Source organism: Lucilia cuprina, chromosome 2 (assembly GCF_022045245.1).
Source record: "Lucilia cuprina isolate Lc7/37 chromosome 2, ASM2204524v1, whole genome shotgun sequence".
NCBI classification, from domain to species: domain Eukaryota; kingdom Metazoa; phylum Arthropoda; class Insecta; order Diptera; family Calliphoridae; genus Lucilia; species Lucilia cuprina.
In genome coordinates this window covers 1,898,482-1,924,302 of record NC_060950.1, presented here as the reverse complement: position 1 = coordinate 1,924,302, position 25,821 = coordinate 1,898,482, and the positions used below count along the sequence as shown (strand labels likewise).

The window sequence follows — 25,821 nt, the reverse complement described above, 5'->3', positions numbered from 1 at the left end:
TGAATTTATTTATATTAACTAAACATTATTTAGGATTCCACAAGGATTATTTCCATAATAAATACACACATACATTATATGTATGTATGTTTATGTTATATTCTATTATTTATTTTGCAAATCCCTTTTTATGCACAACTTTGGTTTCGTTATTCCAGACATAATTATGAGCTTTTGATAAGTTTTATTGGCTGGAAGACATGTAAGGTCACACAGCTCAACAGGTCAATCACATGAGTATGTGAAGGATAGACATTTGTATGCACATACATATGTATGTACGTATGAGTAAAAATTTTCCTAATCAAGTTTAACGTATAAAGGCAAAGACTTGTTTGGTTTTTTAAACCAAACATATTAGTAAATAAATAATACAAATGATTACGAGTATTTCAACTAAATATTGGCAAAAATACAAAACAAAATAACAAATGATGACCGCATCGGCAGGCATCAATGTACATTTGTTTGGTGGGTTGTTTGTATAATGAGGATTGCCTACCACAAAACAAATGTAGTTGTCTAATTTCATTTTCAATTCAATAAAAAAAGAAAAGAAGAAAAAAGCGGTACGATAAGTCTTGCCAACTTTTTAACAGAGGCAACAGTTTGTTATTTTATTTTGGTAGCTGTAACAGCAACAGCACTACAGTTGTTAATAGGATTTACCAATGTTACAAAAAAAAAAAAAAATAAATAAATAATTTAACCAAAATGTTGTGGTTGGTTTATTTTCTTTCTTTCTCAGACAGTTACAAATAAATGCAGGCAGATGTATTGTAAAACAACATTAAGAAATCAAATTTAACAATAATTATGTTAAAATCAAATAAAATAAAATATTTATTCCTCAAAACAATACAATTGTTAAATTTAGCAATAATTTGTTGTTGGCCACATATATATGTAAATATTAACATAACAATATGAAATGGAGTGAATTGAAATAAATACAAACAACAAATCACAAAAAGTGTGAATGACTTAAAAACAACTGAATAAATTGTAGCATCAACATCCATCCATCGCATCAACAAAAAAAAATGATTTACAAAATCATTCAGTTTTAACAGCAAATCTGTAGGTTTGTTTGACGACCAGCCTGAAATCTCTACTATACTCTACGTCTGTGTTCCGAGATCTTTTGTTTAGTTTATTTTTTGTTGTTTGCTCTTAAAAAAAACGCATATACATAAATTTGTTTGTAGCTTCTTTTAATATTGTGTATTTTGGACATATTAGCAGTAAATGCTTGTATAAAAGAGAGCTTAAAAAAATAAACATTGTTTATTGTTAAATATACAAAACTTACTAGTTTTGTAAGAAGTGTGTTTGTTGTTTAGCTGCATATTTTGCTCTCATTACAATTATTTTGGCATAATTTTGTTGTTTTTTCTTTACAACACGTTGTTGGCTCGCGTGCCACATGCAAGCAAGTTTTTAACAAAATTTAAAATTCGGTATTGTCGACTATTAGATCATACTTATTGAATGAATATCGGTTTGCATTATAAGACAAAGTGATTAACAGCATTTTTCAATAATTTTTCAATATTAAAAATTTAATCTGCTAGAAGTAAAATATTATTGCTATTATAGACGATCCAGAAGATTATCTTTACGCATTTTGTCTGGAAAATTTTGTAATGTTTTGCTATTATGGCAAATTTAGGAAATCAAAAGTCAAGCTAAAACCAAACTCGAAAATATGTTCTGATTATCATTTAAAATCATATTCGGGATTAAAGGTCGCACAATTTGAAGTGCAACTTCCTTAAGCTTTAGTTTTTTTATTTCTAATAACGATTACATTTGAGCCCCAAAGATCACTGAGCGGTAATCTTAAAATTATTAATGTGATAATAATTAATTTGAAAGGAGATATATAAATAAAAACTGAAGAAATACACCAAAGCTTCTAAAAGGTCTATTGTGCGCTCTTTAACAAATGCATGAATCGAACACACTACCTCCGGTCTACCAGATTTTCAACTAACTTAACGGAGTCTTAGGTAGGGTACATTTTAACATGTTGCCAAGCAAAAGTTTTGTTGAAACTACTGCTGCATGATCTATATTTTATATTTATTTTACACAAGAACTACAACAACTCTTATATAAAATATAAAAAATTAAGAATTGTATGCACCATTTACACACAAATAATAAAAAATTACAACATTGCAACACACACATTTGAAATATAACAACAGCATGTAGTATATATGGACACAAGTTGTTGCAAAAAGCTAAAGTGTGCCAATTTTTTATATTTTTTTATTTTTATAAAAATATTTTCTATTACTTAATGATACCCCAGAGTGAATTTAAAAAAGGAAATTAAAGTTAATAGACCTACAAAATAAGTCTGTTTGGCCATTTCACTGTCCAGAAAAAATATAAGAGAGTTGAGAGCAAAATAATAGCAGTAATTTTGTAGCTCTCTTAGTTTACGCACATATTATATAATTTTTAATAGCAACAAGATTGATAATCAATCAAAATTTTTTCAAAGTCGGTCCCTGATGGGAATCAAATTCGGTATCCAAATGCTACAGTGAAAAATATTTTGTTAAATGCCTTCAGAGTTTGTTGCCTTTAAGTTTTATAATAAATAACCTTATAAGTGCAAATAAATAGTTGCCAACAATGAGTCTTATTCAATATTTTAAAAACTACGTTACTTAACAGTTTCTTAAAATCTTACAAATATGAATAACAAATGCACTATTGTCAGATTCAATATAGAATTAAAGCAATTCAAACTTACAGTTTTATTCAATAAAAAAACAGTACTTCTTTAGCATTTAAAACAATATTTCAAGGTCATATTTTTGTATAAACATTTGAACTATTGACTCGATCCAATCTAATGATGATAATTAAAAGATAAACACAATAACCTGATGATTTGTATTTTACAATTTGTTCCCAAAACCTCAATTCAGAAGCAATCTGTAAAAGCCTAAACAAATGATTATTAATAACAATACAGAGTAACAAACTATTGTTATTAATAATAAAAGACCTTTGAATAAAAAACTAATATTTGTTTTAAAACATTGCCTTATGACCATAAAAGATATTAATTTTTTTGAAACAAATAACATTGAACCCACGCTTTGTGCTAATGTTGGTTGTGAAAAAAATGTTATATAATTTTGCCCTTTACTGTACCGTTTTGCAAATTGCCATCTAATAAAGTGCCTGTTAAAATTTAACACATCCGCTAAAAACTCCATGATATCCGGTTTCTGGCATAAATAGATGATAGAGATAATTATTTTTTTACTTGACCATTTGCGGTCTTTATAGACAATTTATATGGAAAAAAATTATTTAATTTATTTAATTTTAGTTTAGTTTATGTACTTTTTTATATAATTCGCGTGCATTAGATAAGATTTGACACTTGTTGCGGCTTAAAAGCGTGTAATTTCAAAAAAAGAGAAAGTCAGTTTATTACAAAAAAATTAAATTAAATAAAGCAGTTTTTTACTAAAGTTCACATTTATTGATTTTAGTTTGCAAATATTGTAATTCGTTTTTAGATTATGAATAACATGTTTTCCTATAAACTTTTTTAAATCATTCTTTAATATAAAACCTTTACATTTTTAGTGCACTTTTCATAATACTTTTACGTTTTTATGTCTTTAAATTTTTACGGTTATTTGTTTATATTATGTACTCTAGTTTTTCTATCACTCCCCTTTTATTGTAACACTTACCGGAAGTGGTTTGTTTATTTTTGTTAAAAAATCAAAACAACTTTATTTTTTTACAAAAAACACCTTTAGTTTTTATATTTCGTTTAACATATTTTATGCATATTTTTAAGTGCATATTGTATGCGTATATTTATGCAAAAATTTATGCATTAATGCATACAAGCATATGTACATTTTATCCTTAAAATTTATATAACAAAAAAAAAATAAAGTTGTTGTTTTGATATTTTGTTAGAATATGAAATTTGCAAGTCAAATTTCGTTCGAATAAGTAAATAAGTATTAAAAGGAATTCAAAAACACATGCATATTATTGCTTTTAAATCACATACATACATATATATATATATACATACATACATACATACATACATACATACATACATACATACATACATACATACATACATACACTCTACGTACCTATGAGTGTAAAGTTCAATAATTAAGGTATGTTAGAAAATAGACATTTTATGCTCTAAAATAAATTAAACATTGGCCAATATTAAATTAACAGCTTCAGTATATCATTAAACTGTAAAAAAATATCACTAGAGAGATATTACTACACGTAACTAGTTATATAACTAGTTCATTGAAAACGTTTTGGTTATTCTGAAACTTAACAGCTGAAATTGTTCTTATTCATAGTAACTTAATTTAGTTATTTATTTATATTAAATACTTCTAATTTTCTTTTTCTTTTTTTTTCTTTTTAGGTAAGTCTCATTTTTAATATGGTCATTAAAAGTTGTCGTATGTTATTTAGTACTAAAATAAAAACAGTAACTTATACTTACAATCGCCAAAATCTGCAACAAAAGGCTTAAGGACTTATTCATAGGTTTGATCTATTAAAAATTATTATATGTTATAAGTTATTAATATATGAGGAAAGTTATTAAAAAATAGCTTTATAAATATTAGACCAAATAAAAAATTTACGTTCTATACATATAAGGACAGTTATATACAACTGCGAGTAAAATGCTTCTTTATCGAAAACCTTGCAACATACACAAGCGTGACCATCATTTAAAAATATTGGCGGTAACGCGAGAATTATTTATCAAATCAGATCTAAATTATCATTATTCTCATATGACGTTACACAAAATATTTTGGAAGGATTACGTGTTTAATTCTTTCATGATGTTTCCCAAAATATATTCTCGATTAATAGTTTGGGAATCATCATAACACAGATCGTGGTAAATTTTAAGATGAGTAAGAAAAACACAATAGTGTTTTTCATACAGAGTCGGTTCTATTAATATAAAACTAATATCATGCAATAAATATTAAAATTTCTTCGAAATTACTACTGATGATAAAAGTAACCACTTCAGAGTCTTGAACGTGATTTTGGAACTAGCGGTGTTGTCATTACTTCTGTATCTTGTTTCTAAACTAGTATTATGAAATGCATAATAATATTTATGAAACAACTTAGGCTAGTAATTAAAAATTAAATAAAATTTTCATTAACGTATTTCAAAAGTCAAGCTGTTTCCAATCATAATAACTTTAAACATAAAATGCCAAAAAAACGACCAATTTAAGGATTAGAAGTTGAAATAACAATCATCGAACTAGTTCTACTACTTTTACAATGGTGGTCTCAACTCCAAATTTAAACGAGTACAAAGCAAATTATGTAGAAGCAGTTGTGAAACTAATACAATCATGGGATACTTAAAATATGGCAAAAAATATATTTTCTGTTTTGAACAAACAAAAAAAAAAATAATACTCTTTAACAAATTGACAGCATTTTCTTTTGTTTCTTTTAAAAATTAAGAATTTCCTTTTGTCACAATCTACCACACATAATCCATTGAAATTACTGACATAAATTACTATCAACGTTTAAATTTATTCGTATTATTTGTTAAATTTCCGTCACCTGATAATGGCTGAAATAAAAAATCACTTTAGCATAATTTATGCAGTGATTTGTATTAAATAAAAAAATACTTGGGTTTTTCTTACATATTTCTCCTCCAGATAGTTGTTTGAATACTACAAGTTTTTTTTTGTGAATTATACTCATTTGTTACCTCAGGAAATTCTTGTTGATTCGAATCTTACAATCAGCAGCAAAGGCAATGGCGACAGCGTCAGCGATACATATCAACAAGTATGTAAGTTTCGCTCAAGTATTTATCAAAGTGTTAATGTGGTATGTTAAGAAGCAGTTGTTTGGTTTTTATTGTTCCGAATAATATTCCCTTAGGATATGAATACGAGTACAAAAGCAACAAAAATTAAATAAACAGACAAATACTCCTTCATATCTTTTGGTGGCAAGTAGGTAAAGCAAAGTTCCTACAGACTGCAACACTTGTGGAATGGAGTTTAGAGTAGTGTAAGTGGTCTTATCGGAAAGTATACATCCAATTTCAGACAACACACTTACTCATCCACTCATTATTCATTTGCAATGCTAAACAGTTGACTCCGACTGAATTTATAATACATGTGTGTGAATTTTATTTATTTTATTATTCTTTTCTATTCTTTTCTATTCTTTCCGCACATTTAAACAAACTTGCAACTTGATGATGATTTTGTTAAACTTAAATTTGTAGGAAAGAATATTGTTGTTGTGTTATAATAAATTTGTTTTATTTTGGACTTTCTATTCTCCAGGCGGTTATTAAAAATCTCTTAATGTAAGAACATTTTCGTTAGAGAATGTTTGAAATTTTTATTTATGTTTTTAGATTTTTGAAAGTATATAAGGGTTAGTTATTGGGTGATGGTTTTAAAATATTTAAATTTTCTATATTGTTTTTATAAATGTTGTTTTTTTTCAATTAAAAAGATCTTAATGGAAAATTCCATTCGTTTTATTACAGCAGATAATATGTATGATGTATCTGTGTTACACAAACTCCTTAGGCCAGTTATATATACAACAGAATTTTCTATAGATACCATTTCATTTAATTAACCTTATTATAATTTTCATTTCAAAATATTTTTTAGTTGTAAAAATGTAAAATCATTTTATTATTATATTTTTTATAACAACATGTTAGTAATAATATAATAAAAATCTATGTTAACTACTTACAATCATGTTAAAAATCCAACAACAAATAAAGAAATGCTCATAATCTCCTCCATAAACAGTTGAAAACATGGAACAACAAAAAATTTATAATAAACTTGCAACATGTAACTTTTTTTCATCTGTATAAAGAAATACTCATACAGTTTGCTACTAACTACACTCTCAGGTTACAAGTGGAAAATTGCCTATGGCGAAAATATAATTTATCATGTTCTTATTATTTTCTATGTGAGTTTTAGTCACTAATACCTGCAACAGATAGAGAGAAACAATAAAAAATAAACTTCAATGGCCTTTAAGTTTTAACATTGCGTGCAACTCCTGCAGCCGGTGTTAGCAAAAAGTAAAACCCGGTAGACTTTAAGACGCTTTACGCCCATGTTACTTGTCGCTCAAATATTTACATTGACTTTGACGTATTTGCAGATTTTGATGTAGTTACTTTTCATACATACTTTAAGTAGCTGGAGTGTAACGAATAAATACCATTTAGTATGTTATGGCATGTATCTCCTTGCAATATGATGGAAATAAAAATACAAAAAAGTGCAATAAACTAATAAGTGTTTTTGTTTTTTTATATATATTTCAGTTTTTTCTTTCATTCTTGCAACCAACGAACAAGTCACTTACGTTTTTCAAATATTTATGAATGTTACTTGCAGATACTGACTAACTGACGACTGTTACATATTATATTGACTTGTGTTATAAAGTTGTTACTTCTAGCAAAATAGAGACGAAGGAGTATGTAGTATATAAAAAATAATAATTGTGATAGGATTTTTATTAGTTTTATTTGCTGAACACGTGCAGTTTGAAAAAGGGTGAACTAAAAAGACTAGTCGTCTAAGACTGTGATCGGTATGGGGTGAGCTTTCATATGAATATAAATTTTGATCCCGAAATTAAGATATATTTTTTTATTCATAATAAATTAAGAATAATTATTAAAGGTTTAAACAACAAAGTCTGCATTAAAATTTGTCTTATAAAACACGGATAAATTATTAGTAATAAGGCCCATAATGTATAAAGTTATTTGTTCGGTATCAAAAACCTTATTGGATTTGTGCTGATGTTTTTAACGTATAAAGATAATGGGTCACCTTATCGTAGACTCAGAATAAAATTCTGAATCGATTAATCCATGTCCTTCTGTCTATCTATTTGTACATTAAACATAACTAATACTGCCGGTTTTCGTAAAATTCGGATCTCATTTGACACTAGTCCCCATAGAAAGTTTCTCTCTGAATATGTCTGGATTACGATGAAATTCGTAATGATTATATTTTACAAGATCATATATCTCCCCACCTTATTTTATTAGAATTGGTTCATGTTTTACACCATAAAAGTCATGTTTTACACCAAGAAAATCCGTTTTCTATCAATAACTGTCCTAATATATTGACATTAAGCTTAAATTGAGCAAATATGTTTTATAAAAAGAAATAAATCAATGTCGTATCGTTGTAGCTTTATATAACATAAAAATTTTTCAAATAAAAATTTTTAAACAAAAACAAATCAACTATAAAAAATACGACATACTACGACTATACTTTCTTACCTTTTTTTAATATAAAAAAAATTAACTAATTTGTTTCCTTTTCTTGTAACGTTGACAATTTTCCTAAATTGATATTTTTTCTTGTTATTAAGAGGCATTAATCTTTATATATTGAGATATTTAATATTTTTCTTTTAGAATTAAATTTAATTTAAAGAATTTTATATCCCATATTTTGGCAGCACTACGTGCAACATATCCGTAACACATGTTGTTATAAATAAAGCTGATAAACAAATACATTTTTTAATTTGCAATAAATTCAATCGATATATTATAACAAATATATTTGTATAAACCAGCCAAGGGCATATTTTCAAATCATTTTTGCTGAGGAAAATTGTAACTAATTGCTTACATCAGTTTTTTCAAGTTATTTTAATACAAAAAGGTTTGTTTTTCCGAGTATTATTAAGAACATGTTTATTGTTAGTATGTGTGTTGCCCTTCACTGATATAAAACCATACATACATGGTACTTGATATTATTGGTACTTGTAATAATATGTATTTCTTAAAGGCGGCAGAGCTTTTAAGGAATTATAATAATAATTTAAATTTTCGTAAATAACACAAAATCTTATTTATCGCTAAATAAGATTTATTTTCATTTAGGACAATTTTGTGTAGAATATAAATTTGATTCTCATTTGAAAAATTTTAAAATTTAGCATTCTTTTAACTCTCTGCACAAAATGAATTATACCTCAAGCTCAAATATCTATTTCTTTTGAAAATATCTTTTCTCAAAGTAAAAGTAAATAAACCAAAAATGTTTACTTTTTAAAAACGAAATAATTCAACAAACATTCGAGCTAAATGTATAAAAATCAAATACCCTGGGTAAGGAAAAATCATATATTTTACCCCATTACAAGAATAAAACTGAAAACTAAAAAAATAACTGAAATTGGTTAATATATAAAAGTCATACAGATCGTATGCGAACAATTTGTTTCCGTCCGTCTGTCTGTTTGCATTTCGTACTATATTCGAGTATGAATTCGGAAGCCATAGAACGAAAAGAAACAAAAAATTCTGGAAATCCACATTTGGCATATGACCTCGTATGTGTATCACTTTAAAATTATTTATTATTTATATAAACCACATTTGTTGTTATCGTTGTTGTTGTTGCTGTTTTTTTAGATACATTTTGCTGTAAACTGAACATTTTTATCCATGGGGAATGAAACTCTGTAGTGTGTTAGTGTGTGTGGATGGATGTGTTGAAAAATAAAAAGATGAATTGAATTCAAAAACATTTAAAACTGCATTTTCGGCATGAAAACGGAAATTATTAGTTTTATTTATTTTGTTTCGATTTTTTGACTTGTTTTTGGAGGGGACTTTGAAAGTTTTATTAATTTTTGTTTATATTTAAAACAAAAGTCATCTAGTGTCTGTTGTTTATGAATTGGAGCAGAATTGTTTGTTTGTATTGGGTTGTAAATTTGAATAAAAAATATATGTTTGTTTTTGATATGTTTTGATGTTAAAAGACAATATTAAGTTTTAATATGAATTAGAAATGTATGTTTTTTGGTAAAATATTTTAAAATCATTCTATGATGAAAAAAAAATCATATTAAATAAGTAGGTTTACGAGAGTATGAGATAAAATAGACTTCCATCTTGCACTTTATATTCTTCGTGTTTCAAAATAATGATGATACCCTCATATACATACATGCATATGTCTACTGTCATTCGATTTAATTATTTTTTCCCGTTCAATTAATCTAACATCTGCATATTACATCTTTATGACACTTCCTATTTAAACTTTGCCAAAGATTAGAAATATAAAATATTTTTGATTTTAATAAAATATAATTTTAATCGCCCTAAATTGACACAAATCCTACACCATCATCTGCTTTAACTACAAAAAATAGCTAAAAAATTTAATCCAATCATATAAAAATCAACCATAAATTAGCAAATCTTTGGAAAAACACAAGAATAGTTTTAAACTGCATCTGTTACTTTATTTCTTTTTTCATCAACAAAATGAAAACATTTGGAGAATTTTTTGGGTGAGCACGTCCTGTTTTACATGAAAACCATAAAATAGGAATACTTGCAAACAAAATTTATATTCCCGGTTTAAATTTCTAAAATTGGTGCAACTGAAAAATTGTAAATTTCTCACGTAGTGGTTTTTTCAATCACCATAATTTCCAAAACACTTTTTACCAAGATTGAAAATTCTTTTAAACAGTTAATGTGGATAAAAATGTAATCACGTTTAAAGAAATATAATTTTAAATTATTTATTTATCTTTTGTGGTTTTATTAACCACAGTATTCTAATTATATAAAGAAAAAAACATTTTTATTAAAAAATTAAATGTTTTATTGCAATCATCATTTTTTTATATACCAGGCAGAAAAACAAACATGATTCATTGCCATTCACATGCATCATGATCCCTTCAACAGAAAAAAATCAAAACTAAACACCAGAAGCTCCTATACATATTTATCATAATTCTAGTAATAAAATGAAATATTTCAAAATCAAAACCAGAAAAAAAAAAACACAACGCCTTTTAATGGTTCATCTCAAATTGACTTTATTTTAGTGATAAAACGATTCTTGCAGGCTTTTCATTCTCACATTACAATTGTACCAGAGATATTAATGTAGAAATTTCTCACGTTTTAAGACTAACGGCAGAACATTTTCTTAGTTTGAATTCATTCGATTTGGAGAAGATGTATGTGTAGATGAATCTGTGTAGAATGTTTTCGCTTTTAATTATTAGGAATTTACAAAATATTTACTATGTAATATATTGTATTTTTGAAAATAGTGTTATTTTTATTGCAAATTTGTAAATATTTTTTATAACACATGACCTTGTTTGTAATTTGAAATGTTTGTGTATAAAAACATATAAATGTAATATTTTCAAAAATCTAGGAAATATATTTTTTAAAGATGAGTTTTGTTACTAATTAATACTTAAACACATTTAAAAAGAAATTACTTGAATGGATTTAAAAAAATCTAAATTTTAATTATTGAAGAATATTCCTGGAATTCTGGAATTCTTTAAAATATTTCTGGAATTCTAGAGTATTCAGAAAAAATTATTGTCTCAGTTTGCTTATTGTAGTAAAGATGTTCGTTTCTTAATATTCAATTACTCTTAAAGGATCATAATAATAACCTGTAATATATATTTGTTTATTATTTATGTCAAACCAGATTAATTTATTCATAAAGCTTTCAAAAGCAGCCAAAGTTGATATGACAACAAAAACAAATATTCAAACAAACACCTTAAAATATTTTTTCCTTAAAATCACCTTTTACCTTTCCTACAACAAATATATAACCGATTAATACCAACTCCAGTCAACTTAATGTCAATGGTTATGCCTCCCACATAATCGTTTTAAAATTTTTGCAAATGACAACATCAGTTAGCAGCCCATTGACTTAAATAATCTAGCAAGAAATAAACAAATGTTATATTCCATTAATGTTTATTCAGATAAAGATTTAAGAAAATCAATTATCTAAGTAAAATGCCATTATTACATATTTGAATTGAAATTACAACGACAGCGATGCCACCAACAAACAACCTGTTAAATAACACTCCTTCAATTCAACGAAAAACACCTTATTTTGACAACAACCACCAACTGAAAATGTTCAACATCTAAAGGTGTAGAGGAACTTGACAGGATTCAACAACAACTACAACAATAAAACTAATTCCAAAAATAAAACAAGTGACAAATTAAAAACACATTTAGGCATCTCATTCATTTAGTCACTCACTCACTTCATTACTGGTGTAATATTAGGAAAACACTTGAACAATACACGTTCCATTCATCCATTTATTCATTTGGGATGTCATTAACCCACCGCAGCTGTCTGTCACCTGATAAAACGGAAATTTTTTTTGTAAAATCTACCAATGGATGGGGTCATCATCACCTTCATTATTATCGAAAAGAAATGAAAACCAAAAAAAGGGAAATAAAGTGTTATGAAGTGCAAAAAACCCGAACAAATAAATAAAAGCCTCGTCCGCCATACGTATGTGTTGGACGGTTAATATACTGGTTGTTGTACATAATACTAGAAAAATATCGATTATGCTTAAAATTAATGATGGGAAGAAGACCCACACGCATACAAAGGGACAGACAGACATACGGACATAAAAACATTGAGTAGTAGATTTTAAATGGAAAAAATTGTGTAACTGCTAAAACACATGCTGTTCCATTTGAAGGTGTCATTTGCACCTCTGGCAATGTACTTTTTGTTGTTCTCCTTTTTTATATATTATGTTCTTTTAACCTTAGTAGAACAGTTTTATACGATGCGTTAGTATTACATGTGTTGAATGTATTTACGGATCATTAATTGTTAAATGATTGTGTTTTTTTCTTCTTGTTACCGGTAATACACCGTTGGTTATAAAAAAAACTAATGATTTCAATTAAATTAGACCGAAATTTATAGCAACATGTATTGCTCATACAGATGATAAATAAAAAAGGGTTTTTTATTGCCTCGCTTCCCATAGATATTAAAATTGGCTCTTAATAAGAGTAACATAATTTATTTGTAAATAAATTAAAATTGTTTAATATTCGAAAATGATCCATATCATCATATTACTGATAATGCGATATAAATTTGAGTTTTAATGTAGGACCACCTCCACTGAATCGGAATTCTTTTAATAAATTTATTTTATTTTTTTAATTTTAATAATATTTGTATCGATAAATTCGAAATCATTCATTAAAAGATATTAGTTCAATTATGTTCAATGCTAGCCAGCTTATATCTAAAAAAACCCTTACAAGGCGAACAGACGAAATGAAAACTTAAATTCTATATGAATATAAACAGAAGTTAACAAACCCATAGTTCATAACTTTCAACGCAAATATTTAGTTAATAGAACTTTGACTTTAATCTAAATTTTTATTCGGAAGTCCCTAGAATCACCCAGACTTATAGATAATTGCATTTATTATGTCTACTCGATTAAAATATCAAGTGCACTTATAGTTAATCAAAATTGCTGATAACGATCAATATAAATAAATAACTGTTGAGCTGTAAATCAAACATTTAAAATTTTTGTTAAACTTTTTTAAGAGTTCACCGACACAAAATAAATTTAATCAAGGGAAATACATAAATAGGTCATAGATTATGCTAATAATAATTCAGATTAGAAAAGTCCAGTAATTTATGGTCCTTAATACTTAAAGCAACCTATATAAATCCAATGGCCTCTAACAATCAATATCAGTTTCAGTTTGCAATTGAAAAGTAAACATGAAAGTTCTTGTAGTCTTTGCTGTTTTGGTGGCTTGCACCCATGCAGCTTCCTTCTCCAACATTGCACAAAAATTAATGCCCAGTTTTGCCACTGGTTACATTATTAAGGGACAAGATGCAGAACCTCATTCTGCTCCTTACATTGTATCCTTAAGCAGAACTTCGAAGCATTCACACATTTGCGGTGGCACTCTCATCAATAAGAACTGGATTGTAACCGCTGCTCACTGCATTAGCAACCCTGTGGGTATGGGTGTTGTAGCTGGTCTTCACAAGCGCACCAATTACGATGCCAAGACTCAATCCCGTGTTGTGGACTATGGCAAGGTACATGAAAACTACAGTGGTGGTGTGGGACCTTACGATATTGCCATTTTGCATGTTTCACAACCTTTCGAATTCAATGACTGGGTACAACCTGCTGTTTTACCAGCTCCCGAAGAAATCCATGAAGGTGAAACTCATTTGTATGGTTGGGGTCAACCTAAATCTTATGTTTTAACTGCTGCCAGTACTTTGCAAACTGTCACCACCCAAATTGTAGAATTCAACAAATGTAAGGCTACTTTGCCCGCTGATGCTCCTATCCATGAAACCAACTTATGTTCGGACTCTTTGCAACAAAGCATCTCTGCCTGCAATGGTGACTCTGGCGGACCCTTGGTTAAGGAATATGAAAATGCTCCTGCTGAATTGATTGGTATTGTTTCCTGGGGTTACATCCCTTGTGGTTTGGCTCAATTGCCTTCGATTTACACTCGTGTCTCCGCTTATATCAGCTGGATCAATAATGCCCAAACTGAATTTTTCATGGCATAAATTGTAAGAATTTTACGATTTTGTAAAAGTTATTTCAAATAAATTTTAAAGAGATTATAAACTTATAGTTTAGTTATTTAAGATGTTTAAAGAATTAAGTTCTTAGTTTGTTCCGATGAAAGTTGCAGTTTCTTTCCACAACAATCCTAAGCCGTCTGTTGACATTTGGAAAATTAAAGTATATTCTTTCTTAAATTCTCTTTATTCAAAAATTAAGATTTTTTTGAAACTACTATAGAAAGATATTTTAGCTTCCAATTTGTGTTTTTTGATCAAGCACGTTCGGAATATATATTGCGAAAAAAAAAACATTTTTCAGGAGTTTTGTTGCTCTAAATATGAACGAGTTATAAACAAATTTCAATTAAATGAATAATTAAAAATGACATTTTAATTTAACAATTTTCTAATTGTTTTAGTTTATTTTTTTAATATCTAACCATTTTTTACATTTAAATGAATCTCACAAACTGTTTGATTTGAGTAAACAAATTTTTAAGGACTGATCTAAGTAAAACTGTTTTTTTTTATAAATTTTATAAAATATTTTGATCAATATGAAATAATAGCAGAAGATAATTGTTTTTTTTAGTGAAAAAAATTTTTTGATATTTAAATGTTCGTTTCAGTTTTATTTAGCCAAAATAAAAGTTGTTGATTAGACAACCATGTTTGCCTATCAATTACTCGATTATTTTAATTTGTGTAATCGTAACATTAAAAGATTTCTACGATATTAATTACTTTCTGACATCAAGTACCCTCTGAAATAAATTGACAAATTTTCATTATTCACTAAACAAGACTTTGCCATAATTTGATCATTCCCAATCCTTAATATCAGTCAAACAAGATTTAAACTAGATTTCAATCTTTAACAGACATTGATGAAAATGTCAAACAATAAAAGATGCAAAATTTTGATGTCTTTTCAGTCTGTGGCAGTTAGGCAATGGTGACAGCATGGATGAGTGTCTATATAGAAAACTTTTGAAATGAATAGACACGACTATAGACTTAAATACACACATTTGCAAAACACACACAACTTTAACTCAAAGGACAATGATCTACAAAATGAAAAATGTTGGCATAGAAAAACAAACGCAGTAGTCATTTTGCCTTAAAAGGTTTTTTTGCTTCATTTTATGATGTGTTGTTTGTTTTATTTTTCTTTTTTCGAAATGCAAATAATAAAATAGATTTCAATTGAGTTCTCTTTAACTCTTACTACTCATTTACCTTTCTATTAACATTTCTATTTTAATATTTATTTTTTTTATATTTCCATACAAGAGTGTGAAAAGGGTAAAACTTCATAGTTTACCCTGCCTGCATAGACTCACTTCACTCATACATTGTTAGCTGCTGTTGACTGACAATCTTATCTGATTTTAGATATTTTTTTGTATAATTCACAGTGACATTGGAGACTTTTTTCAATTTTTTTCTGTTAAAATTTCAAAAGGTTAATTATGTGTTTTTAATAATCTTTTTGCTTTATGTGTGTTTTAAATCTTGATATGCCTGGTAGTCTAGATTCCCATTGGCTTAATATTTTTATAGGCTTGAATTTTGTTTAAATTAATTTAAATTTATTTATAACATTTATTTATTCCTTTTTTTATCATTTATGCATATTTTTTTATTTTCACTCTTCATTTTTATTTAATCGTGTTTTTTCTTAAACATTTTTTCGTTTGTTTTAATTCTATTACGATGCATTTAAAAACACCATACCCACTTATGTATAAATGTTGAATATAGACTCATTTTCCACTGCAATTTGTCTGAATAACCCAACAAGCAAAGAATCAACTATTCATTCCGACATTCAGTCAGCTTTCCCTGCCTTCAATCCTCCTAGCCCATTATGAAACATACGATTTTTTCTTATAGTAAAATATAAAAAAAAATAATTCTATTTTTTTATTTTAAGTAAAATGACAAACACTTCAACAAACTGTGTTGCAAGGCTTCTTTTCTGTGTTTCTGTTTTGAATTTATATTTTCATTGTAACTCTAGGGTTGCAGTGCAGATACTTTTGTAAAATTTAAAAGTTTAACATGGTTACTTTTCACACTCACTCACTCTTTACTGTCATTTTGCATTAAATTTTTAAATTGTTTGTCTATAAACTAGAAGCCATATAGTAGACAACAAAAATTTTCCATTATATTCTAAACTCACTTCTATAGTCCAGACCATAGTCTATTACATAGTTCAGACTTTAGTATATTCATATGTATAGCCCAGAATATAGTTTATTCTAAAGTCTATATTATAGTCCAGACTATAGTCTATTCTATAGAACATTTAAACTTTTTATAATATATTCTTTAATCCAGACTATAGTGTATTCTATGTTTGGTTCAGACTATAGGCTATTCTATATTCCGGACTATATTCTATTCTTTATTATTCATATTAAGAAAATTTATCGTTTTCTTCTACTAAAAACTCCTGAACAAGCATTGCTAGTTTTAATATTTTGCCATATTTTTACCTTCAAATTAATAATAATTTCTCCCTGTGCATCAACATACCATGAATAATTTAAAATTAAAAAAAATACTAAATAAATTTCTTTATAAACATTTTAACTAGAAAAATTAAGAAAATTTCACTTTATTTAATACAAGCTTTTAATAAAATAATAAAATTTTCTTTCGTTCTTTTTTTCTCTACATAATTTCACATAATCACTATTTATACAGACGTTATTTTTATTCATATCCTTGTTTCCTTTCTATTTTATATGTGTAGAACTTTTTTTATGCTTTCTACGTTTTTTCTATTTTCTTCATTTCTTTAATTATGTTGTGTAAAAGCAAAAACATAACGACATAAAAAATTGTAAAGTGCCAACTTTGTTACCCGTCGGAACTTATTCAGGAAAATAATTTCTAGTACAATTTTTTTTTTTTCATTTTCATTCTGCTTTTCTTATTTTATTTTCTTTTTTAATTTCCAACAAAAGAGTGAAAAAGTTATAATTGTGATTTTTTTCGCATTTTTTATGCAATACGTAAATAACTGGCTTCTAGTTAGTAAACTTTGTTTGGGGGTAACACTGTTTCTCTTCTTCGAAATTTCTATAACTTCAAAAATCTCCATTATATAATTGTCATTGAAATATTGTAGGAACCGTGTAGGCTGTTGTACATACTTCATAAATTATGCTGTATCAAATATGATGACTGCATGTATATGTACGTCGCAATATGTTTGTTGGTGCATTGCTGCTGCTGCAAGAATGCTTGTCTGTGATAACGTCTTTGCTGTTGTAACTCTGAAAACTGATGGTTAAAAACCATTTGTTACTCAACAAAATGCAAAAACAAAAATAAAAAGCAAAATTGTGTAGAAGTAGAATGTCTAAGAAGAAGTTTGTTCGTAATGCAACATAAAAATAAAACAAAAATCTATGAACTCTCATATTTTCCAAATGAAAACGAAAAATAAGGAAAAAATATAGACTTTATGAATGATGTTTTTTTAAAAAACAAGTGTGAAGTATGCGAAAAACATGCAACCTCTCAAATAGTTAGTACATACTTTCCACCATCTGCCCCCTACTCACTCCCACTTTCTCTATAAAATTTTACATCCAATGTTGAATATTTTTACTTTTGTTCCTTTTTTTGTGTTTTTCCTTTTCAGTTTCAAAGCCGTTTTAACTACTTAGGCTTGTTTTTTTCTTCCCTAAGAGCCTACCAATACATGAAAAAAAACTTTTTATGATTTTTTCATTGCATGTTTTTTTATTTTTGCTTTAGAAAAAGTCTTCTCCCCTACAGTTGTTTTTTAATATTGTTCTCTGGTATATGTATGTTTGTAACAATATTTGTTAAAATGTTTGTTTGTAATTGTACTTGACGTTCCTTACAGAAGATATGCAGGTGTATTTGTTTATAAATACTTCTACTAAATTTACTACTACAACTGTACATTGTGACAATGGATTTCGTTCTCGTGAAGCATATTTTTTGGGAAATAAATTATGTCCGGGAATACTGGATTCTTAGTTCTATACAATATAAATGAAATATTATGTTTTAATCCATCCGCCAGAGGACTTACAAATTTTAAATGCTAAATATTTTCGATCCTATGTGTATAGTTACATAATGATATCGGTCTGCCCACTGTTCAATGTCGCACACTACCAACAACCAAAATTGTATGATTGCTGTTGATGTACAATAAGTGTTGAAATGTCGTATTTTTGCTGAGTATTTGATATTAAGATTGTCCCAAAATTGTTGTCACTATTCCCAACTAAATGATGATTACTAAGAGTTATACCTTACACCATTAAAATGCAGAAATTTTTATTCGTTTATGCTAATTATTGTAAAGCCGAATCATAAAGGCCCTACACTACTTTCTAAAGATATTTAACAATGTACAGAATAAATAATGTCTTCAATGATAAAACTGATATTGATCGTCTTAAAATATATTCTCAACCTATATCCTTTGATGTAGGGTATCGTATGGTTATTAGTGACTAAAAAAAGAAAATAAAAAATTTAAGATTTTTTTATCACTTAAAATTAAAGAAAAAAATTATCGAGGTATTATTAATCGTTTCACAACTAGTTGCGCCCTAATGTATGCAGTATACTTGTTAGTAAATATGTCTTTGCATGTATGTGTTTTGGTTTATATGCGTCAATGTAAATGTGTTGTATTAAATTACCATGTAGTGATACAATAGGAAAAAGGAAACACAAATAGGTGAACGTACTCTCTGCGTTCATTTTTTTCTTTATGTCCTCCATCAACAAAACATTTAGGTACCCTACACATCCAATTTCTAAAAGTATTGAAAAAGAAATGACTCGTTTAATGTATAGTTAACAATTTATAAATATTTATCTTCCATCAAAAGATTAAGACGGCTTTAATCCATATTTGAAAATTGTCAATTGATCCCTTATTAATTCGAATATATATTCTTAAAGTAGCGTATCACTCATAAACAACTATGTCCACCATCCCCACTTGTTTAATTTTCACAATGTTTTTGCTATAAGTTTGTATATGAGTGTATGTGTTTGTGGAAGTAAACGGGCACATACAGTATTTTATTTGCAATTGAAGTTATTCCTTTTGTAAGTACTTGGGTATCTGTGTGAAAGAGTGTTGGATATTTTGAATAGCCGTTGTTCTGGTAAATAAATATAATAAAATGTTTATTAAATTGAAATAAATACATTTTAATATATATTAAAGACTAAAAACGAAAGCATAATAAACATACAATTAAATTTTCGAACTTGCAAAATTTTTACCAAAGAAACTCTATGAAAAGGAAATATAAATTGTTAATTTATTTAATCGTTTAACGTAATCTTGTTGAATAATTATTAAAAGCATTTTATACCCTTGATAAACTTTTTATTTCTTTCTAATGACAATATATTTTCATCAATTTGACCCTTTATTAAATCTTAAGGGGTTTCTTTTAACGCGTGCTCTAGATATATTATTTTTTTCACATTATTTTTTTTTCTGCTTTATTGAATTTTTTATAAAGAACCCTCTTTATCTTACATAAATAGTGACAGTGAACCCAAGCACTCTAAAACGAAAAAAAAATATCAAAAAATCTATACGTTCTTAAAAACTTTTTTTATAAATGTAACAAAATCTGGGTGAAGTTTTTTTTTAATTTAAGTGCGTCTTTTAGCGGTGTAGAGATTATTGAATGAAAAAACCACAACAAAAAATTAATTTTCATATTTTTTGGGGAAATACAAACCAATTAAACAATAGAGAGGTTGGTAAACAGAAAAACACTTACAGCTCCTGCAGCAATTGTATTTCTTTCGAGATTTCTGTGTGCGTTTTATATAATTGAAGGGATGTTTAGTTAATAGAGATAATAAATTTTGTTTTTAAGAATTTATAATTGGTACAATCTGTTTTTTTGTTTGCGGTTTTTCTCAAAGATTTTGAATTTGAATATTAAAAAATCAAAAAACAAAAGGTAACTTATGTGGGAATTTATTGGTAGGATTTGAGAAAGAAATAGAGACGCCTTTAAAATTCTAATAGAATTAAAGCTGAAATAGTGACAGTTGCTACAATTAGTTTACAAATATAAGTTATGTATTTAAAAATTCCACACAACCGGAAAAGTGTTTTACATTAATTTATAGACTAAGTAGGGAAAAACGTCACTTTACAATTTGAAAGTTTTAATTGTGTTTTAAAAATATCATAAAACATTTAAATTATTACACCTACAAATACCATTTCTTTCAAAAACCACTCCAAAAAAGTTTCATAAAAGTTTGCAACTTTAGGGATCAACGACCTTTTTATATAGAACATTTCCTTATTATAAGATCATCCGCTGTGAAGTTGTTATGTAACTTGAGCAAAAACATTTTAAAACTGTTTGCACATTTATATATTGCATTTCCCTTTTTTACATCGATTGCAACAAACATAATTTTAAAGTTTCGTAGTTGGTATGATCTTACTACATGTTGGGTTTGACAGCTAAGTTGCACTTTGAACAGCCAGGAACTACTACAAAATACAAATTTTATAGATTTCATACGATTTTTATTTGCATTCTTTATATCCCACATGACTTGTATTAATTGCGGTTATCAATGCAAAGTTTTTGGAATTTAAAAGATCAATAAACTTTACTTCGAACGTATTCTGATTAACTGATCATAAGTTTGAGCTACAACCGAGCATGTAGAACCCACACAGACAATTTGAAATAATAAAATGTTGAGATCTTGTAATGAAATGATGTATTCTTAATGAAGCTACTTAGTATGAAACGTTCGAACGAAAAAAGATAGGGGTTGGTAAATTGTGATTTCCAACATGAAATGTTGTAATTCGGAAAGTCCGTAACACATTTCTATGAAAAATCCATTTTTTAACAAAGTTTTTTTTTCCACAGAAGCCTGGACCAGAAACCGCATTAACTTATTATCATTAGGAATATTCTTACATACATACATATGTATAAACTATAAGTAGAAAATTTTCTGTTCTAACAACAAGTTGTAAAACCACTTTAAAAATAAAACTAAAAAGAGTTTATTTACAATACAACCACCCTTTTTTGAACTCTCTCTCCAACATCATTATGAAGTTTTGCAGTGATCCTCGGTTGTAAGAATAATGTTTGTAGTCGGATCATACATTCATATCAACAACATGTTGTCATCAAACCGATGTAATAAAAAGAACCGTAAAACGCACAGGGGTTGAAATACACACTCACTCACTACACAATTAGAAAAGAATAATTGAACAAAATACTAACGTCTCGTGAAATTTAATTTAGTTTTAAACTTATTGTCGTAACGATAGGTAGGGCTATAAGTTATTGAGAAAAAAATATAACGAACGAATATTGAAAAACAAACGGATAAACGTGAGCGCGATTTTACTTAAAATAAAACGTGTTTAGAAATTTAAACGAGAACGAATCAATTTTTGGATTAAATTTGTGAGAAAATTTTATTGAACAGATTTTTATTTTCTCTTGAAAGAGAAAACGTGTTTAGTGTAAATTTAAAATTAAATAAAATTACATATTTAATGGTGCAATATAATTTTTAAGATATTTTGTATAAGTTTGAAAATAAAACGTGAAAGAACAAAAGAATTTACCTGTTTACTAAACAAGAGATAACAATCTTTAAAAACAAAAATCTCAAACAAAAAGTGAATCCTTCTAAGTGAATTGACCATAAATAAACAAAGGCAACAAAGAAGAAAAAAGGAAAAGGATCAATTTTACGGTCTAAATATCTCTGCTTGAACAAAGAAAAAGTACCTGATTTTTACTATTTTAAACTATTTAAGTAAATTTTATATTACTTATAAGGAAACGAATTATTTAACGTGAGAATAAACTTGTCCTGTCTGTTGTCACTACTCAGACCTGGAAATTTATTAAAAAGATCTTTTATTCTTATTACTGGATAAACTTGGCGACGAACACGATCACATAGAAAACCGACAAAATGAAATACATTAGTAATGGTCATAAAGAATCCTACACCCTAGTGGCACGCAAAAGATACATGAAGAAATTATTGTAAGTACATAAATTATTAAAAAAACTATATAGATTTTTGACATACAATTTTTATGCGCAAAAAGGGTTTTTAGTGGTCATTGAAAATAAAGATGTTGCATTAACATTAAAAAAAAAACAAAATGGTTAAAAAGCAAAACTAAATTTTTTATGACAAATCATAAAATTCTGCAAGTTTTATAGAATTGATATTTCTATTTAATTTACAAATTTCTTTCAAAAATATATTTAAGCAATTGCATATTACCCTTAATAAGCAATTTTATGCAAGAATATGTAAATTTTATTTGCATGTTTACAATCCCTTGTTGCCAAATCTTTTTATTTATCTTTTTAAATTTAAAACTAAAACAATACTTATGGCATGTTTTGTGCAAAAATTAAACATGCCCTCTTCAAATTGTCAAAAACAAACTGACATTGATAAAGGGATGCTCACGCTCGCGCTCTCATAAATAATCCATAAATATGCAAATTTAGTTTATTTTTTCACAATTTGGCACGCGCATGCGCACGGTTTTTTGCACGTTTTTTTAATTAACTTTAATTAAAAAACAAAAGGTTCATTTAAATAATAGACTAAACTAAGAGAAACATAAAAATGTATGTATAATGCTAATGAGTATAAAGGTATTTGACATGATATTCTCATTTTAAAATTATGTATTTAATTTATGATTACGTTTAAGAAGTTTGCATGATCAGTTAGACAGTTATGTATGTGAGATGGGTTGGGTGTTCAGTGATACGTTACGGACGGAGCAAGTGTTAAATTGTCTTAATGTAACATTTTGCCACACGTATATTGTGTGATAAAAGTTTAAGATGTTAAAACAAGTGCAACAATGATATTTGGCGGGAAATAAATTAAATTTAAGGAATAATTTATAGTAAAAAAATTTAAGTCTTTAACTGGTTTAATACCTATATTTTCAACGAAGTTACAATATTTTTTAAACAGTCAGCTGCTGTTTATAGATTTTTTGTTTGACCAGTTCTTAAAGAGGCTGGTAAACTGTCTCTTTATATATTTATAAATAAAAAATTCTTAACAAGGATTTTCTTAAGAATGTATGCAATTATCATTTATCCTTGTTAATTACAAATATGATTAATCATTTCCTTGCTAAATCTTAATGCTTAAGAAATGCCTTATCATCTATCCATGAGATGATGAAGGCAACATTTTTTCACCAACCACCCTTTTTTGTTATTTTAAACATTTTGTTAAACAAACAGCCAACAGCAAAATTTATTTTTTTGCCAAACAATTAATTAAACGAAATTTATCCAAAATTAGAGTTTGAAAAATAATTACTGGTTTATTTTTTTTTATTCCTTATAACATTTTCTTCAATTTGTTAGTTATAATTTTTAAGGCGTTAATAAAATTTCTTTAAAATAGACTAACTAATTAATAAAGAAAATATTAAATAATTTTCACGTAGTTGCAAACGAGGAAAATTTTGTTTTGGTAAAACAACATTTTTCCTAAACGAGGTATGATATGAAATAAGTGTATCAGTTTTTCGGTGGTTAGTTAAGTTATTTAAGGTAATTATTTTAAAAATAAACGTCAAGAAATTATTAGTTTAAAAACATTAGACTGCTCTGGTAAATTTGCTAAACTCTAGTTAACATCACTTCTGTTGAGTGTCTTACTTATGGTTAAACTTAGTTTGTTTCAAAAAATCTTAACTTATACTCTGAGAAACTGTTTCCATGTATTACAATTTCATTATACATATTACGTACTACATGAATGAATGATCATAATCTCTAAACAATTTAAGTATGTAATTTTTAAAGTCTATAAACAATTTTATTTTCAATTTTTCATTTATGGTTTGTTGTTTTTTTTTCTCGAATTTTTAAGATCAAAAACATTTAATGTTTCGTTTTTTCATTTTAAACCAATCTTTAAAGTCAGATAATCAGTTTTCATATAAAAAAACGTATTGAATGTGTGTACGTCGTGGTGTCAGTCCGCCAGTCTGCCTATATTACATACTTGTACTTATATTATGGTTTACTCAGTCATTAATTGTATATGAGGGATTAAAAATGGCAAGTTAACTTTTGTTAAAATGACTATATAAGTTTAGTTCAAGTTTTTTTCTAACTCCAATTAATATTTTTTATGATGGTGCCACTTTATAGACCACTAGAAGACTAGAAAAGTGTATTAGGAGAGTAGTAGAAGAAAAAAAAAACAAATTCAAAACTAACGCGGGCGGTACAATTTTTTTTTTTATTATTCTTTGCGAGTATGTATGTGAGTTGCTTAAGTCTGCAACAACGATGACGGGAATAAAATCAAAATAATATTAACAAATTAGCTGTAAATTGTTAAAAATACAATTTTATATAATATTTAATTAAAAATAAAAAAACTAATAACATAAGACAAAAATATATATATAAAAACATGTTTATTATTTGTTCTTATAAGGTTTAATGGTGGTAATTTTGAAATAGTTAGTTTTTAGAAACAATTATTGCCAATTTAATAATAACGCCTTGAAAAATACAGTAATTGTAAGTTGGAAACTCAAGAAAAAACGGTTATTTTGTTAAAAAGACTAAAAAATAATGAATCAACATTTAATGTGTAGTTTTTGGGAATTTAGCTACTACTACATATTTTAGTAGATGTAATAAGAAACATTATTATTTAATGTTGTTTGTTAACATATTATTAAAATAAAAAATAGTTTATTTATTTTATATTTTATTAAAATTTAAAAAATATGTGTTAAAAGCATTGTTTTACTCCTTTACCATTTGTAGGGTATTCTATAACCAAATAGAGGGCGTTTTTCATACTTAGAAAAAAAAATGTGTTCTTTTTATTACTTTTTGTTGTTGTTTTACTTTAGAAGTTATACGAACAACAACAACATAACTGCAAATGACATTTCGTTACTTGTCAACTTATAATCAACACTTGTTTCTTTTTTTGCTAAAAGTCAAGACACATTTTGTTTTAATACTCTCAAGACAAATTATTGTCAAATCAAATAACTTTAAATCAAAATAACAAAAAATTAAAACCAAAAAAAAAAAAAAACATGAAGTAATTATTTTCTACAATATTATTTAATACAAAACTATTTATAAAGAACCTTGCATATTCTCTCGTACTTAAAACTTATTAACTCTTTAAAAAAGTTCTTGGCTTTTAAAAATTATTACAAAAG

The 25,821-nt window shown here is 26.9% G+C and overlaps 2 protein-coding genes across 6 annotated transcripts in view; both read left to right on the top strand.

Moving 5' to 3' along the window:
- The window catches only part of LOC111688439 (rap1 GTPase-activating protein 1), a 208,451-nt gene that overhangs the window by 117,919 nt on the left and 64,711 nt on the right, over nucleotides 1-25,821 (top strand). The window contains exon 1 of one of the 5 annotated variants that reach the window (XM_023450962.2): nucleotides 22,187-22,621. The exons of the other annotated variants lie outside the window; for them this stretch is intronic. Coding sequence (XP_023306730.2) covers nucleotides 22,548-22,621 — 74 coding nt within the window. The 5' untranslated portion in view covers nucleotides 22,187-22,547. Of the gene's footprint in view, nucleotides 1-22,186; nucleotides 22,622-25,821 lie in introns of those variants that run through there. 5 annotated transcript variants of the gene reach the window in all.
- LOC111688465 (lectizyme-like) lies at nucleotides 13,688-14,601 on the top strand. Its single transcript, XM_023450979.2, has one exon. The coding sequence runs from the start codon at nucleotides 13,713-13,715 to the stop codon at nucleotides 14,532-14,534; it is 822 nt and encodes a 273-aa protein (XP_023306747.1). The 5' UTR covers nucleotides 13,688-13,712; the 3' UTR covers nucleotides 14,535-14,601.